We start from the raw sequence: 18,027 nt of genomic DNA, 5'->3' as shown, positions 1-18,027 counted from the left end.
ATATAAACCCACTTTCCTTTCCTGCATTTAATTCTCTAAAACACAAATCTGTTTATTCTTTGCCATTCCTTTCTGGCATTCTCAATACCTACCATTTTAATGTAGGGCATAATAACCAGTATTCAGAATAAAACTGTGTTAGTTATAATTTCTTCTGTGCTAAGTTATGTTTACATTGGGTTTTGTGTCCAGAACTGCTATCCTAATGCACAAAGATAGGATTTGCATTGGGAGTCTGATTTTTCTAGGCAGGAAAGAATAAATTCTTTCTGTGACCTTCTTCTGGTCTTATTTTGTTGCAAGAACCAGTTGCTGTGCAAACAAAACTGGTGTTTCAGCTTAACCCTGCTGGAGATGGGAAGTGTGCAAAATCAAGGAGTCTAAACCTGGTTTCTAGCCTGGATATTTTAACTTAGCTCTACCACAATGGAGTCATCAAGTTTGAGATCTGAGCTATACAACCTTGTTAAGCAGGTGGAATATCCCATTATCTCACCTAGTTAATAGAGGGACATATGTTAAGGTCACCAAATTTATTTCAAGGAAATAAAAGTGGGGAAAATATGTTCTGAGACACGAAAACAGGCTGGGATTCAGCATCTGGAGATTTTTTGGGGGGTCAAGAGGAATCTGTGAGCCCTGGGTGCACCTTTTCAAGGGCATCTCAAGCAAGAAGGAATGATGATGAGTAAGGAGCTGTGCCACCACTCAGAGCTAAGCAGGGCTGCTCTGTAAGTAGGAAAAGAGAGTACAAAGGCATGAAGTTTGTGGAAGACATCAACACATGTGTGAATTAAGGGGCTCAGAGATTATATTCTTAGTTCTTCTTACATGGAAACTGGTAGAAAGCAGGTGTAAATCTCTTGAGGACCGTGCAATTTTGCTGGTAGGAAGCCAGCATAAAACCAAAGGTTTAGGGTATATATTCCCACTAGGATGCTTTCATTTCTCTTTCCTCTCTTTGTTGCTGATGCTCACCCTTCCATAACCTTCACAACTTTCCTCTGTCACTTCCTGCTCTCACCCATCCCTGGAGATATCCTCAGTTTGTAATACTTTTTACCTGCATCCTTCAGCTGTGCCTCCGTTTTTCCAAGAAGAAATGACCAGCAAGGAAGCAGTAGAAGGTGGAACGGCCACTTTGCACTGTGAGCTCAGCAAGGCATCTGCCCGTGTTCAGTGGAAGAAGGGCCATCATGTCCTTACCTCAGACAACAAGTACAGCATGAGACAGGAAGGCTGTGTTGTGGAGCTGGTAGTTCACAATTTAGACTTGAATGATACTGGAGATTATACCTGTGTGTGTGGAGACAAGACCACCACAGCTGCCTTAACAGTGCATGGTAAAGTAATCCTGGGGACTAAGGTCCTCCAAACCTTAGACCTGCTCAAGTCTCTATTGCTATGGTATATTCCCATTCCCTTTCTGTTTGCTTGGGCTTTTGTGTTCCTTTGGAGTTTGCTCATGTTCTTCCTCCTTCTGTTTGAATTGGGAAAAGAGCTGCCTGTTGGTGTTTGTCCTTCTCAGCTGTGCTGGTCCTTCTCACTTTCCTTGCCCTGATGCAGAGTCCAGGGAAGTCAGGGGAGATTTTTCCACTGTGTTCCACTGACCTGGATCAGGGCTCAGTAGTGCACCATGCATCCTCTCCCCCAGGATCTCATCTAGCTGCTTTTTTAGGAATATTCACTCTCTCTATGGTAATTGTTTTCCTCTTCAGCACTGCCTCCAGAATTCAAAAAAGACCTGAAGGACCTAGAAGCTGTAGAAAGTGGGACAGCTGCTCTGCACTGCGAGCTGACTAGGCCTGCTGTGGTGGAGTGGAAGAAGGGGCAGGAGGTGCTCAAAGCGAGCAGCAAATATAAAATGAGTCAAGATGGTACTGTTGCAAAGCTGATTATCCATGAGCTGGATGTGGAGGACACTGGAGATTACACATGCGTGTGTGGAGATCAGCAGACAACTGCCACTTTGACAGTCAATGGTAAAAAAAAAAAAAAAAAAAAAGAGGGGAAAACAAAGGGAAACAGTTTATTTTTATTCTGAAAATAAAAGCTGTGTGTTAGTGTCACTTATGGAGAAGACTTGGCTACGATTCATAAGGAAGACGTGCAGAATAGCATGGTCTATACAGCCTAATAGAGAGACCAGGTAGAAAATGGGAATTGCAATGCAGAACTAAATGCATTTTGTCAGTATGTTACTGTCAGGATACTTGTAATCTCTCCTGCAAGTGGCCTGCCTTAAGAGGGAATCCGAACTCTTACAACTCCCTGCTGATCTTCAGAATAACTCCTCTGTGATAAGGGCAACGTGTTGGCTACTTCTATAGTAGAAAAAATATTCTGCTGTTTTTAGATCATAGATTAGATTAAGCTTGTATATACTTCACAGCGAATGTAGCTTTTTGAAATGGATTTCTTCTTGTTCTGCAGACATTCCTATTGCCTCTCTGAGGAAATAGCCTTCTACTTTGAATCTAGAGCATGGAGGTTTAGACACATCTGCAAAAAAGCTCTTTTGGTGCTTTCATTTTCTTTCTACTTTTTTTTTCCCAAACCCCAACTGCAGTATGTTGCAAGTTATATTTCTATTTTATAGCCCTACCAGCACTTTTTAAACAAGAGCTTCAGAATACCGAGGCAGAAGAAGGAGGTACAGCCACACTGAGGTGTGAGCTTACCAAACCCAATGCTCCAGTAGAGTGGAGGAAAGGAGATACTACGCTCTACCCTGGTTTGAAATATGAGATGAAGCAGCAGGGCTCCACTGCTGAACTGGTCATTTACGACTTAGAACTGGATGATTCAGGAAAGTACACCTGCGACTCTGGACATCAGCAGACAACGGCTGTGGTAACCGTACATGGTAGGCAGAGTATTGACCCTTGGCTCAATAGAGATGAAGTGAAAGGAGCATCTCTCAGTGTTCCCTATGGATATTTATTTGTTTTGCTGCTGGTCCATGCCAGCATACGTATTCTACTTGAGCATGACACGTGGTCAACATAGAGAGGTTCTGCTTGCAGTATCTGGAGTGATTAATCAGCATCGAAGCAATTAAACGTTGTCATGATGTCAAACTATGATGAGCCCTCCTGCCCTCTGAGTGCAGGGAGTGTGGCTGCATATGGGAATAGATAACAGAAAATAAGCCAGGCAGGATGATGGTTATTTTGGGTTGTTGATTGCTTCAGTAGGCATAAGGAATGCCTAATTGGGCATAATGCCTAATTGGGATGATAAGAGATACAACAATTGGGGGATAAAGGATTTCTATAACATGTGAATGTGCTGTATTATTACTTGAGGCTTTGAGCCTCAAATATAAACTTCGAGTGCAAACAACTGCATCCACATCTGTTTTCCTCCACCCCTTCTACCACCCAGAGCAAGACCTTTCCTGAAATCTGAATTTCCTCTTCAGTTTATCACTTTATTGTTGTCTTTTACTGTACTGCCTCTTCTTGTGTTTTGCATACTAACTTGATCTTTTATATGTTGATAGAAGCTTTATTTGGGGCGAAAATACTCTTTGCTTAATATTGCAAACTTGCAGACCTTTATTAAGGAACAAGGGTCCATGTAAGAGAGAGCATGTCCCAGTGGTCTTTGACTAAAGCATCCCTAGTTGGCATGGAGATGCTTCTGCAGGAAAGCCTGACTCCTTCAGATCACAAACCAGGCCATTCTGTGGACCACTTTCTAAGACCAGATCCTTCCTAATTTCACCATCTGTCCTCAGCTCTTGGTTCACATAATGGTTCCAGAAAGTTGCTACCAAGACAGAGAGCTGCAGCCCAAAGATTGTGGGATCATTAGAATAGGCCATTTCTGAAGACTGCGGGTAGGATTGGGTTGTTTCTGGACTAAAACGCTCTTAAAACATTTCCCTCTCAAATTTTGCAGCAATGCCTGTCACATTTAAGCAACTCCTTCAAAATAAGGAATCAGAGGAAGGAAGTACAGCTACATTGTGCTGTGAGCTGTCAAAACCCAATGCTGCAGTGGAATGGAGGAAAGGAGGAGTGGGGCTGCAGCCCAGCCAGAAATATGAAATGAGGCAGAGGGAATGCTGGGTAGAGCTCTTAATACATAATCTTAAATTAGAAGATACAGGAGAATACAGCTGTGATACTGGGGATCAGGAAACCAAGGCATCTTTAAATGTGAAAGGTAGGTGGTATGAGCTGACTCCTAAAGCAATAGATTCATCCAACATGCAAAGCAACAGTTTGAATATTAATATTTTTAGGTATCTTATTTTTTTTCCCTATAAATATTTTCCTTTCCATCTGATACGGTAGGATTATTTATTTTTTTTTCAATGAGAATGGAAGAGGATGATACTTTGTTCTTCCAGTGCTGCATTTGAGTTTTGGGTTCTAAGAAGAAGTACTTTCTAGCTTTATGGCTGGGGAGAAATTAAACAAAGAACAACACTTTAACATAACCTCTGGACATTTCACATGGCATGGTTTAAGTATTTAAAAAAATATTTTCTCCCAAATCCTGGAAGAAGACTGACAACGACCTTCCTGATCTGTCAAGGCTGTCCACGGAGTTTTGAACTTCTTTACTCTTGAGATCTTTGTTAGATCGACTGAAAGATAAATTTATTCAAAGAATTCAACCCTGGGAAAGGCTTGAGTCAAGGAACAAAGGAAATAAATGTTCTAAGTGCTGATGGCTGCTTCTGATGCAGCAAGATCTCCTAATACCTCCAGGCAAATTAGAAAACATGGATCCTGCCTAGGAATATAGCACTTGCAAAGCACAGTATCTTGTTCCCTGAAGTGTCAGTCTAACTGTGTTAACCAGGACTTGACTCAGGCTTCAATAAAAGCTCCTGTTGCTTCTTTTTTTCCCCTTTAGCTCTGCCCGTTCTTTTCAAAAAGGAGCTCAAGGACAAGGAGGTGGAAGAAGGAGCTGCAGTGAAATTCCAGTGTGAGCTGACAAAGGATAATGCGACAGTGGAGTGGAGGAAAGGCACCATGGAGCTCTTCCCGTGCGCCAAATATGAAATTAAATCAAGTGGTCGCACAGCTGAACTTGTGATTCATAATGTAGAACCAGAAGATGCCTCTGATTACACGTGTGATACAGGAGACCAGCAAAGCACAGCAGTACTCAGAGTGAATGGTTAGCATTGCATCAGAATGGAACAAAGGATAAAAGGGATTTGTAAAATTGTGTGAATTATATTATTTTATTCATTGGTGAATACGGCACCCCAAAAGTTAAGATAAAGAGGAAATCAGGTGCCCAGTCATAAATCAGAATACAGAAAAGTGGGTCTTATGGGACAGGATTTGTAGAATGGCTATTTAAGCCTGTAAACCACAGTGTACAGTGTATTGACCCCTTCTCTGATATGATAAAAGCAAGAAACTCTGCATCATGGGGATTTTGAAATTCTAATAGATCTTTACTTTTGGCACTTTGCATTCATTTCTGGTTCAGTAGAATCAATAAGTAATCATAAGTCATTTACAAAAGCATTAAAAAAAATTACTACTTTCAATTTTTGTAATGCCCTCCTATGAAGATCTTAAGAACACTGTGTTTAAACAAAACAGGAATAATATCTGTGATTAATCACTGCCTGAAATGTTAACGGTCATCTCGAACTGTTGGGTGCAACTTGTGGCTTTGATCTAAGCCACAATCTTTCAACTACAGCCTCTTGGCTGAACCTGACCCACGAATCAGCCACTGGATCAGCTACAAGTGAAAGAGCCCTGTGCTTGCATTACATGTATCCCAATAGGGTTTAGACAGAGGGACCCCAAGCACTGAGATTCCTGTTTTCACAACTGCTCACACACACACAGGGTGGATATCCCCTTCTCGTTGTCATCAGTGACAAGCTGTTGTGTGAGCTGTTCCATGGCCCGCTTGAATAAATGCAGTCCATTTGTGCATCATCTGGAAGGACTCACTGTTGATGGTCTAGGATCTTGAAAATCTAGCAGAGAAATGAGAGATGTGTTTAAAGCTTTACATCCTTTATGGTGTTAGAAGTCATGAGTATTTCTATAAAAATGAACAGATTTACACTAGTTTTAATCAGAAAGTACCAGGTTTTGCCTAGCCAAAAAACTTTATGCATGTGGGAGTTTCCAATATCCAGAGCAGATGTGTAAAAGGTGTAATGTGGATGCCCTTGACTTTATGGGAAACAAACATATTTGGGGAACTTTCTGACCCTCTCCTTATCCAGATATACAGAATACAGGTTTTCTTATAGAGAAAAAAGGGTTGTTATTATCATATAACCACTTAATGCAAATTTGTTCTGCAACATCAGACCCCAGGTGCCTTGTGCTAAGTTGTCCAGAGCTGGCATTCAAGCTAATGAATCGTGCATTAATTGTTTTTCACTTTGCAGCCATCAAACCCCAGCTGAAGCAGCAGCTGAAGAATGAAGAAGTGGAAGTGGGAGGAACAGCCAGGCTGCGCTGTGAGATTTCCATTAGCAAAGCAGAAGTGGAGTGGAGGAAAGATGGAGTCGTCCTTCACTCAAGCTCCAAGTATGAAATGTGGCAGGACGGCACCCTCCGCGAGCTGCGTGTTCACCGCCTGGAGCCTAGCGATGCTGGGGAGTATTCCTGCAAGGCTGGAGATGAGACAAGCTCTGCAAAACTGACCGTGAAAGGCAAGACCCGTTTATTGGGGCAAGGGAATTTTCACTTTAGGAAGCTAAGATTTTGCGACATAATTGTTACTGTTGTGATAAACAATTCTGACAAACTATTGTGATAAACACAGAGCATAGGAAGGGTATCATAAAAAAATCTTGTGCTCAATTAATACACTGAAGCAAAGATTCACTTGGTGGACAGGAGAGGATAAGGCAGCTGTGATTTTTGACTCATGGCTTGAAATATTTGCTTGACATCATAGGCATGTGAGTGAACAGATGGTTCGTCCCCAGCTTCCAGTCACATGGCAGCTGCATCTGGCCTTAATGTCATTACAGACAGAGCTTGCTTTCAGGTTGGGCCACTAGTGTGGAACAATCACCGCTAGCATCTCTACAGGCTACTCAATATTATAGATACTCTGTACATTATGCCCAGCTGCATTATTTTTTGTGCAGATGGTGACCTCAGTTGTATCAATATGAAGTGCGTTTGCTCAGATGAAGATTGCACTGCTGCTCCTTTGGCATTCCCCGGCAGATTCGGGGTTCATACAGCTTTTGCCTGTTGCAGGCTGTCTGTATGATCTTTGCACAGATCTGCAGGTGCTCAGCTGTCCTAGAAGCAGGACTTAAGCAAACTGAAGTGCAAATGCCCTGTGCTCATGCTAATCCAGTAAGTCCTGCTGAGAGCACGGAGCCAACCAGATCCCCATCCAGTTTGGAGTGCCAGCATGGAGTATATGCAATTCTGTTTGCAAAAAGACAGTAGAGGGAATCAGGTTTTCATGTTATTCATGATATCTAAGTGTAAATGTAACAGACTTTAAAATCCTGATTTTAGCATCTGGTGTTCACACCTTATTCACCCAATTATGGTATCAAACATGTAATTAAAAATCAATAGGCAATGTATCTTTGAGAAAGGGCAAGCAATAAAACCGCTAACTGAAAGATATTGGCCATGTTGCCAAGTACGCTGCAAGTAGTGAACCAGCAGAGTTTGAAATGTGTGATTTGAGAGGCTGTGATATCTCCATCCTTGGAGGTACTTACAGCTCAGCTGGACAAGGTGTTGAGCAACCTGCTGTAAGCTGGCCCTGCTTTGAGCAGTGGTTGGACCAGATGACCTCCAGAAGTCCCCTCCAACTTATATTATTCCATGATTCTGTGATTTGATCCGTGTTTTCCCTTTCACGGCTTGACTACCGATGGACTGTTTGCAGAGCCTGACGTGACCATCGTGAGTGGCCTAAAGGACGTGGTGGTGTTTGAAGGGGACGATGTCACGTTTCGGTGCCAGGTTTCTCATGAGAATGCAAGGGACGTTGAATGGAAGCTACAGGATGTTGCTCTGCAAAATAATGAAATGAATGAGATCTCAGTGGAAAAAGGAAAGATTCACACCCTGACATTAAGGAAGGTGACTGAGCAGGACATTGGCACCATCACTTTCCGAGTGGGACCCCACACATCGACAGCAGAGCTCACAGTAAAAGGTAAAGGCTCTTTGTGATGTGGGAAAGAAACAGGATTGGTGAGAAAAGGTAACATTTTGCTTATGCTAATAGTAAATTCAAGACCATCATTCACCCCTTGCTAGCTCATGTTAGTAGGGTGCTTGTGCTTCAGAGCATACATGATGTACTAATGTGGTCTCATATACCCTCATCACTATGGACAGAAAGTGGAAATATCACCAGGGTCCTCAAGCTAATTGGTTTCTAGAGAAATTACTGGGGTAGCTCCAGCAGGTGAATTGGCAGACCTGTAATTATCATTGCTTCCACTCTTCTTTTTCTTTTTCTTCTTTGGAGCCTTTCTTTCTCTAAACACTATTTTGAAGAAATTCTCAAACATCCTTCTCCTTCCCTCTTTGAAACTGTTGGTGTCAAACTGATCCCATCCGAACCAGTTGAAACATCTGTAAAGTTTTTGATTAGCACTTCAGTAACTTCAACAAATATTTGTGAGTGGGTTTCATCCAAAATCCATTCACTTGTTTTAACTGCCCATTATATAACACAGAAATTAAAGTATTTTTTAATACTTAACTGTTTAGATGTAGCTTTAACACTGCAGCAAAACAATATAAAGGTGACTGTAAATGCCTTTCCTGTGTTTGTAATTTCAGTGCCACCTCCAGTCTTTAAGGAGAAATTACAGAGCACAGAACTGCAGGAAGAAGAAACAGCCATCCTCCGCTGCGAGGTCTCCCAGCCTAATGTTGCGGTCGAGTGGAAGAAAGGCACCCAGGTGATTTCCCCGAGCTCCAAGTATGAAATCAGGCAGGAGGGAACAATCCATACCTTAAAGATTTATCATTTAAAACCAGAAGACTCTGGCAAATACACCTGTGATAATGGAAACGAACAAACGACAGCCACTTTAACTGTTAAAGGTAGGTTGTTTGGGGTTTTTTTAAGATGAGAAACTTGTTCCGCTTCCTTAGCTTAGTACTAGCCAGAGGGTGTTGTCTACTGGCCTTGGCTTCAGATGTATTTTGCTGGCATAAAGCAGCTGAGTCCTTTTGCTTTCAGAAGTTATGTTGAGTCCTGTGGTGTCTTGAGCAATGAACATGGAGGCACCCAAGCATAGTAACTGCTTCCCCAGTCCTAGACCTAAGGGCCTCTTTCTGGTCATTCAGAAAAACAAGGCTGGAACTAAAATTAAAATGAGACCATTTTGATTCTTAACCACCTCAGTCCTTTGAGCTGTAGTCCCACCTGAGCAAATGGTGTTCAAGAGTCAAAGTGCCCAAACTTACATGGGTGCTCAACTCCAGCTGAAGAGCAAGGCACCTAAATATTTCTAGTGCCTAGGGTCTTAAAAATTGATGCAATGTGCCAATATGTCCATTTTTAAAAATCCACTTCTGTACTGGTACAAGTACAATATTAATGTGACTTTTTCTGAGGTACAAGATCAGCTAAAATAAAGAGGAGCCAGGAGGTTCTTGTGAAATGCTGTCGTTTGAAATATCCCTTGAGGGCTCTCCCATGAAGGGCACGCCACCTGCCTGCTATCACATTAACTTCAGGATCCAATGATACCAGAATACCTGTACTGTAAGCAGATCCTCTGATGGTGGCTGTCCATTTGTGTCTCTGTGTGTGGTCCCAGCCACTCCAGCACTCTTTGAAAAAAAACTCCAAAACCAGGAAGCCAAGGAAGGCTCTATGGTCACCCTTCATGCCGAGCTCTCCAAACACGATGCACCGGTGAGGTGGAAAAAAGGGTCAGTCTTGCTCCAAGCCAGCAACAAGTATGAGATGAAGCAGATGGGGTCTGCTGTGGAGCTACTCATCCACGATCTACAGCTGAAGGATGCTGGAGACTACATCTGCGATTCTGGCGATGAGCAAACTGTGGCATCCTTGGTAGTGAAAGGTGACAAAAAGCTTTTACTTCAACTTTTAGGGAGTCTAGGTTAGTTTAGATGTTCCATATGTAAGATTCAGGAGCACTTGGGCAGTGAGTCTGGTCTTTTTTTTTTTTGATGAGGATTTCTGAATCAACAGTCATGCAGTCTGACAGACTAGGTCTTCACAAAGACATTATTTCTCTTTCCTACTTATGCCTTTGTTGGCTCCTAAAAGCCCTAGGACTGCGGGACTTAGCTGCACAATGAGATGCCTTCACTGCGAATGCAACTGTACAAAAGCCTTGACCCCAGGCATTGCCCAGCTGTCCCACAGAATACACCATCCGTTCCTACATCATCTGCAAGCACCTTCAGATCTCTCTCCTCTTATACGCCATCTGCCACCCAGTTGCTATGAATTCTCTCTGCTTTCTAGAGCCCCATCTCCTTCCCTTGTAAATACCAATTCAGCTGTAGCTGTGGAGCCACCAAGGTTCTTTCGGGGAACTGGACTTGAGGAACTAAACTACATGTGGCGCATTGTAAATCAACCCACCAAAACTCCATCTTGACCCATCAGTAATAAATATCACTCCAGAGTTCATCTCTCTTCCAGGCCCAGTTTTAAAATGAGGGGCATTATATAACAATGCTTCTCCATGCACCCTCCCAAATACCCAAGAACTTAGATATAAGGCATAGGTTTTTGAATTTGGTAACCATTTGGAGATACATGCACTTAGATGCTCAAGAGTCCATATTCGTGACCGCTCCTGTGTAAAGGAACATATTCCCAGAGGTGCTCGGTGTGTGCAGTGCCCAATGACTCTTGGGGAGTGCAGAGCGCTTAGTGCTCCTGGAAATCCAGCACTTTCTGTCATTTCTTGCTTGGGGTTTAAAGTCATTTTGGAATTGAGTTTGAACCAAATTCGGAATGGCACCACAGTTTCACTAAACACAAGACTTAGTGTCGCAGTCAGCAATGAAACATTTTTTTTTTCTTCTGATTTATCTCTGTTTAGCTTTGCCAGTAATCTTTACACAACCGCTCCAGAACCAGCAAGCTGAAGAAGGTGGCACCGTCACTTTGAGCTGTGAAATCTCTAAATCAAATGCCGCTGTGCAGTGGAAGAAGGCTGGGACAGTGCTGCGACCAAGTGACAAATACAAGATGCGCCAAGCTGGGTCTGTGGCTGAGCTGACGATTTGCAACCTGAGTGAAGCTGATGCTGGGGAATACATGTGTGACGCAGGGGACCAGCAAACCACTGCAGCTGTGCTTGTGAAAGGTGAGGCTTCGCGTGGGGAAGAGCTGAACAGAGCTTGGTACTGTGGCAGGGGCACATGATTAAGTAATTTGACAGCTAGACATTGTCCTGTGCCCAGACTGAATCATGGGGATCTCAGAGACGGGAGTGATTTCAGAGGGATAAGAACTGGGTCAGTTATCTCTAGGGAATCAGAAATGGGTCTTTAGTCAATGATTCTGTAGTTTAATGTTAATGTCACCCACCAAAATCTGTTGACAATGTTTTCACAATACATAGGTTGCATTGTAAATATATACATTTATTATACGTATGATACAGTATAACATGCATACTTTATAGACTATCATATATATGTGCATAATATATATGGGCACATACATACATACATTATGCATCTGTAAGAATGTAACGTTACTACATGCCCATGTAACTACATTTCCGTGCATTTAGTGCTTAGTACTTTGTAGTTGTTCTTTCACATAATATAGTACTGTCAAGAAAGAACATAACAAAATGTTTAACCCAGGAATCATCACTTGAAAGTAGATAACAAACTCTGTTGACCTTTCCATAAAGAACCAGCAGCAACCATAGTGGAGACGCTGAAGGATGTCACTTCGTATGAAGGAGAAGACGCAGTGTTTGAATGCAGGCTGTCCCGGGAAACAACTCAGGATGCCCAGTGGTTCCTGGGGGACGTTCCCCTGCAATCCAATGAAATGAATGAGATCAGAGTCCAAGGGACATGTCACACTTTGATCCTGAGGAAGGTGACACTAGAAGACTGTGGGCCCATCAGTTTCAAAGTCGGGCAGCATACCTCAGCAGCACAGCTAATGGTCCAAGGTGAGCAGCCTCCTAGGAAGAGGGATTTAGAAGATACTGGTAAGCACTGCCAATACTGCTTTATCTTCTGGAGAGGTTTATTTGGGAGGAGGGGTCTCTGGAAATCTTGGGAAATTTGGCTAACCTAATTTAGGCATTTAAGAGGTAGATATGTACATCTGAGCTAGTTGTTTCAGTCCTTTTTTATAGTCCATGGAGTGAAGCAGACATCCTTGGAAGACCATCCAACTTATCCTGAAACAAGCAGCTAAGATATTTCAGAATCAATGCTGAAGAATGTCAAGAATATGCTTTGAATTAATCTCCTACTTATGATGTTCTTAGATCATATTTACTCCTAAAAAAGTCCAAAAACTCTGAAAAACCTTCCATTAAGTTCTACAGAATGATTTTGAAAGATGGGCCAATACCTTATCTTGCTTGTTCCTCTTTGATCTGGTTCACAATGTAACTATAGGCACCCAGTTCCAAGCTGGAGGCAATGCTGGATTAGGCGGTTGCAGCAATGTTGGTACCCTCTTCCCCACAGTTGCTCCGGTCACCTTTGTAAAGGCTCTCCACAGCTTGGAGCTGCAGGAAGGTGGCACGGCTCACTTGTCCTGTGAGGTGTCCAAGCCCGATGTCCCAGTGGAATGGAAGAAAGGCACATCTGTGATCCGCTCCAGCCAGAAGTGCAGCATCAAGCAGGAGGGGAATGTGCACACGCTGGTCATTCACGATTTGAACCGTGCGGACTCAGGGGAGTATAGCTGCCACGCAGCTGATGGGAAGACCACTGCCAGACTAGAGGTTAAAGGTATGATTTCCTCTTTGCTCAGCAGTGGTGAGAGGTGTGGATATCAATTTTTGGAGCTCCCCAGTACAAGACAGACACTGAGGTAGTGGAGCAAGTGCAGCAGAGGCCACCAAGTTTGTCAGGGGGCTGTAGCACGTGAAGTATAAGGAGAGGCAGAGTAGCTGGGTTTATTCGACCTGGAGAAGAGAAGGTTAAGTGAGAGGAGACCTCGTTGCTGTCTGCAGCTACCAAATGGGAGTTTACAGACAAGAGAGGCACAGACTTTCCTTGAGGTGCTCAGTAAACAGATGAGAGGCAACAAGTGCAAGCTGCAGCAAAAGAAAGTCACGCTAGGAAGAAAACCCAACCTTTCACAATGAAGGGGTGGCCAGACACTGGAACTGGGACCCAGGGTGGCAGAGGAATCTCCATCCGTGGAGGACCTCCACAGGTCCCTTCAGCCTTAATTATTCTGTAATTGATCCCTGGCTGCATGATCTGAAGCCTCAGGTCTGCAGGTGTGTATTCTTTGAGTGCTTTTATCCTGTTCAGTGGTTTTATTTTGGGGATTAAAACCCATATGGGCTTCAGAAATTATTATTGAAGTTAGTTGGGAATTCTTTATGAAACAAAGTCTAGGATACAGGGAGAGAAATGCAGCTCCTGTAGAACTGACATTTTTCCTGCTAGTTAGCTCCTCTCCCTCCTCCTCCTCTAACTGGCTTAGACCTAGGCATCCCTGCCCCTGGCAGCTCTCCTTAGGTAAATGCAGCTGGAATTGTGCATGAACTTCATGAATGGCATTACCAGTACCTTAAAAATAAAACATACCTCCATTTACTCTTTTTGTTTTGCCCATTTTTTCACTTTGCACCGTTCCCCCCTTTCAAGCCCTTCCCGTGCTTTTCAAACACTGGCTGAAAAATGAGGAGGTGGAGGAAGGGCACACAGCCATGCTGCACTGCGAGCTGACAAAACCCAATGCACCCGTGGAGTGGAGGAAGGGAGATATGGTGCTGCAGCCAAGTGACAAGTATGAGATCCGGCAAGAGGGGACACGTGTTGAGCTCTTCATCTATGATGCCGAGGCTCGGGATGCTGGTGATTATACGTGTGACTCGGGGGATCAGCAGACCACTGCATCGCTCCAAGTCAAAGGTAGGAGAAGCCTTGCTTGAAGGCAGAGAATTTATGGCTGTGGCTGCCCTCCATAGGGGTGATAAGGAAGTTTTATCGCTGTGTTATCATTAACACTCTGTATCTGTGAATTACAACTGCAGGAAAGGGTTTGATCCGCAATCTGTTCTTCAATGAATAATCTAGTGCCTTTTAAACCTAATTCTATTTCTGCAGTTGCAGTTTTGATCTCTGTGAGAACTGGGAGCAAAACTGCAGCTGCTGCTAATGGAGGGTATGTACAAGAGCACTTAGAAAACTTGCCTGCTGCCTGGCAATAAGAGAATGGATTATTTCACCATACCTAGAACAGGCCCATTTTAGATGCAGCATGAGCAGCCCCAGATCTATCATTCTTTTTCTAGTGGCTACGTTTTTTGATTTTATAGTGTTATTCATTTTATACTTTTATATACTGATTTTATAGTTTTATTAATTTTAAAGCAACAAGATCATGCTTTTCGATCCTGTGTTTAGCCCCCGTAACCAGCTCCTGCTCAGTGTGTGGTTTCAGCAGTGAAATGTCCAAATGCTGTGATTGGTACTGTTGTGCCTCTAACTGCTTACACTGAAAAGTGTAGGTATGCCCATATGAAGCCCCTTAGAGGTCCTGTGACCTATGGCAATCCTTTATGGAGCACCAGTGGACACCCTCACAGTATCAGCGGCTGATCCCCATAAGTGTCTGGCTATGGCACAACTCAAAGTCCTGCTCTGGACTTGACCTTGCCAGCAGGCAAGTTGTGGTTCAGAAAGAGGGGAACTGCCAAGCTGGAGAAGTTGCAAGCAAGTTTCTCACCTCTGAGCACTGTCACTGATGCAGTTGCTTCTCCACCGCAGTACTACCCGTGCTGTTTAACGCAGAGCTGAAAAACGTAGAGTCTGAAGAAGGGGGAACAGCTGTCTTGCACTGTGAGATCTCCAAGCCGGACGCCCCCGTTGAGTGGAGAAAAGGCGGGGTGGTCATTCAGCCCAGTGACAAGTACGAGATGAAGCTGAAAGGCAGCATTGCTGAGCTGATCATCCATGGTGTAGAGCCTGATGACTGTGGGGATTATACCTGTAGCACTGGATACGAGATCACCACAGGTTCTGTGTATGTGCAAGGTAAGGTGAAATGTGGTGGAAATGCTCTGATTTTGTTGCCTGGATTTCTTATTCCAAAATCTTTGACAGTAACTGGCCAAACTTGTCTCAGATGCAAACAGTGGAAAGTCCATTCATTTCTTTCCTGGTTTCAGTGAAGATATAAGCAAATCCCGGCTGAGGTTGGACCAAAGTTTATAAGTTAAGGTAGTTCAAAGTACTGACTGTACTGTGTACCATAGCAGATGGTGGTACTGCTGAAAAACTATTTGCTTGGAGCAGTGGTTGTAAAAAGTACCAAAATTCTTGTTATTACTGATTACAGTTTCTATCATTGTTGATATTCTTATTACTCTTTTAACGCACTGTAAGAAAACATTTGAATCTTAAGCTACCTCTCTGCCTCCCACCTCATACAATGTCGGTGCAGATGGTTGCAACACACAGGAGAGCCAGTCATGACCTGGTCATGGAGTAGAGTTTCCTCCCAATGAAACAGTGTTTGCAGACACACACACTGTGCTTCCAAGCAGGTTAAGGATGGAAAGTGGTTTCTAAATCCCTTAAAGAAAATTTTAGCTCTTTTCTCCCTGGAACAGCAGTACAAGTTTAACTCTCCTGGACAACTGGCACTGTTGCTTGGGCTAGTTCTGCAGGAAGCAACATGTATGTGTTTATGCTTTTGTTTTCCTTTGGCACCTTCTCTTGCTCTGTTATACAGAAGAAGCAGCAGTCATAGTTTCTGGTTTAAAGAACACAGACGTCTTCGTGGGTGAGTCAGCCACATTCACCTGCGAGCTCTCGCACCCGGGCGTGAAGAACGTGCAGTGGTGGCTCGATGGATCTCCCCTTCACAACAACTTTGTGACTGAAATCTCTGAGCAGGACGGGATGATTCACACTTTAACCCTAAATGATGTGGCGTGCCATGACTCAGGCACTGTCACCTTCAGAGCTGGGTCCCTTATATCTTCAGCTAAATTATTAGTCAAAGGTATTTCGTTGTTAGAAAGAAACACATGGCCACCTCTGGACTTGCTCAGTGCGCTAGTGCTTCTGCCTTCCAGGCTACCCTTACTAAATCCCTTCACAGTTCTTCTGTGTCCTGCAACCCTCCACTTCTGCAAGTCACCTATACTCACACCAGAAGTCTTATAGGTACAATCACATTGATTTTTTTTTTTTTTTTTTTTTTTTCAGTGGTTCAGGTGAGGAAGGGTTGCAGGGTCAGGGCTGCTGCTTTCACTTGACATCTAAGTAGAGCTGGACATAAACCACTGTGGTAGCACCTGATTTTTTTTATCCCCCCTTCAACTGTTTTTACAATACCACAAAATATTATGTAGCTGGAAATTCACAAAATTACCACTGTGCTGCTCCATAGCTAGGCTATTGGTGCTTGTGCTCAGTATGTTCCCAAGACAAGACTTTGAGCTGTTATATTGATGGCTGCAGAGCTCTTCCTGGAAACCAAAGGGTATATGATATTGCAGTAATACAGTGACAAAATGAACCTTGTTTGTTGACTGCCAGAATAGTAATTGTCATCACTGCACTAGCAAAGTTTTCTGGTCTGTTGAATAAATATTTTTCTCATTTGGTAAGGGTAGCCACAAGCCGCAAATAACACTGAGCTCCAGACTTGATAAAGCAAGCTCCTTCACATCTGGTCCTTTTATAGCCATTGGGAAAAGTTGTTATTTTTCAGACAAAAGTAACACTTTTTCCTTGCTTGGGAAAGGGGTTTGTATATATGGAGATATAAAGGGCTAAGAATTCTTTATTAAAATCTACCCCCATGCTATAACTGTCTACCATAACAGGAATAATCCACAATATGGAATTGTAGGCAGTGGTTGACGTCTCCTTCTCTGTATAATGTGTCCCTTGTACATTCAGAAAATTTAACTCTCTGCAAAGATAAAATGCCAAATCACTTCTTCCTAATATCAGAATGATGCAGCAACAACATAGTGTGCAAACACCACAAATCCCATGTTCATTTGTATCAATTTTGAGTTTCACATTTCCAGAGACAGAACCTGATTCTGGGCTCTCTAGGCAAAGAACTCCAGTGGAGTTCTAAACTTAAACATAAATTAAAAATATATGCATCGTTAGATATTCTACTCAGTCAAATAAAGGGCTCCTGAGAAGTTTTAAATCACAGAATCACAGCATCATTGATGTTGGAAGGAACCCCTGGACATCATCTTGTCCAACCCCACAGCTCATGCTAGTACACATATGTACGTGGATATTTTGTGCTTCTATTAAGGCAAGATTTCTTTAATGTGAACCTGAATCACAGCAATATATGAGTATAATTGGATTAGGATGAGAAAGTTATTTAAAAAACACTCCAGTTACACTGTGCTCAATAACGCTTGATTTAATAGGAAAGTAAAACACTAGTAAAATTCTAACTGTGCTTGTATTAACAGCCAATTTCATGCACTTCGTTTTGTCCAGAAATTTAAAAATAGATCTGTCTTTGAACTAGGTGTATTTCAGTCTATCTAGCTATCCATGGCTTGTTCTTCATCAAGGAACAAGTTGTCTTTCTCTCTGTTCCATGTGCCCCATTCTCCTGCTGTAAGGCATGCTTGTAACTGGATATATTCTATAATAAGGGAGATCTCATAACAGCTTTTCTTGTTGGGCCTTCACAATATCATTGCCCTACAACTGCATTCATTCAGCGGCCCAGCATGACAGCATCTTCATGTATGGGTGGGGGGAAAATGGAGAACGTTGAAGGAGCTGCTGCCTTCTTCTGACCCCTTTGGGCAGGGTGAGAATTACAGGCCCCAATGTACACGGTGGCTTCTAAGTCCCAAGGAGCTTTCTGCCATTCTGTATGGATGAA

At 43.0% G+C, this 18,027-nt stretch overlaps 1 protein-coding gene across 1 annotated transcript in view; it reads left to right on the top strand.

Annotated features, from left to right (window-relative positions):
- Positions 1 to 18,027, top strand: part of OBSCN (obscurin, cytoskeletal calmodulin and titin-interacting RhoGEF) — a 188,537-nt gene that overhangs the window by 92,830 nt on the left and 77,680 nt on the right. The window contains exons 53-66 of the mRNA XM_072851566.1: positions 1,077 to 1,343; positions 1,719 to 1,982; positions 2,600 to 2,866; positions 3,907 to 4,173; positions 4,873 to 5,139; positions 6,389 to 6,655; positions 7,867 to 8,139; positions 8,775 to 9,041; positions 11,027 to 11,293; positions 11,852 to 12,121; positions 12,651 to 12,917; positions 13,788 to 14,054; positions 14,913 to 15,179; positions 15,880 to 16,152. Coding sequence (XP_072707667.1) covers positions 1,077 to 1,343; positions 1,719 to 1,982; positions 2,600 to 2,866; positions 3,907 to 4,173; positions 4,873 to 5,139; positions 6,389 to 6,655; positions 7,867 to 8,139; positions 8,775 to 9,041; positions 11,027 to 11,293; positions 11,852 to 12,121; positions 12,651 to 12,917; positions 13,788 to 14,054; positions 14,913 to 15,179; positions 15,880 to 16,152 — 3,750 coding nt within the window. The remainder of the gene's footprint in view (positions 1 to 1,076; positions 1,344 to 1,718; positions 1,983 to 2,599; positions 2,867 to 3,906; positions 4,174 to 4,872; positions 5,140 to 6,388; positions 6,656 to 7,866; positions 8,140 to 8,774; positions 9,042 to 11,026; positions 11,294 to 11,851; positions 12,122 to 12,650; positions 12,918 to 13,787; positions 14,055 to 14,912; positions 15,180 to 15,879; positions 16,153 to 18,027) is intronic.

The sequence above is a fragment of the Ciconia boyciana genome, chromosome 2 (assembly GCF_034638445.1).
Source record: "Ciconia boyciana chromosome 2, ASM3463844v1, whole genome shotgun sequence".
Taxonomy (NCBI): Eukaryota; Metazoa; Chordata; class Aves; order Ciconiiformes; family Ciconiidae; genus Ciconia; species Ciconia boyciana.
Note: the sequence above shows the minus strand (reverse complement) of the source record. Positions and strands in the feature narration are given on the sequence as shown.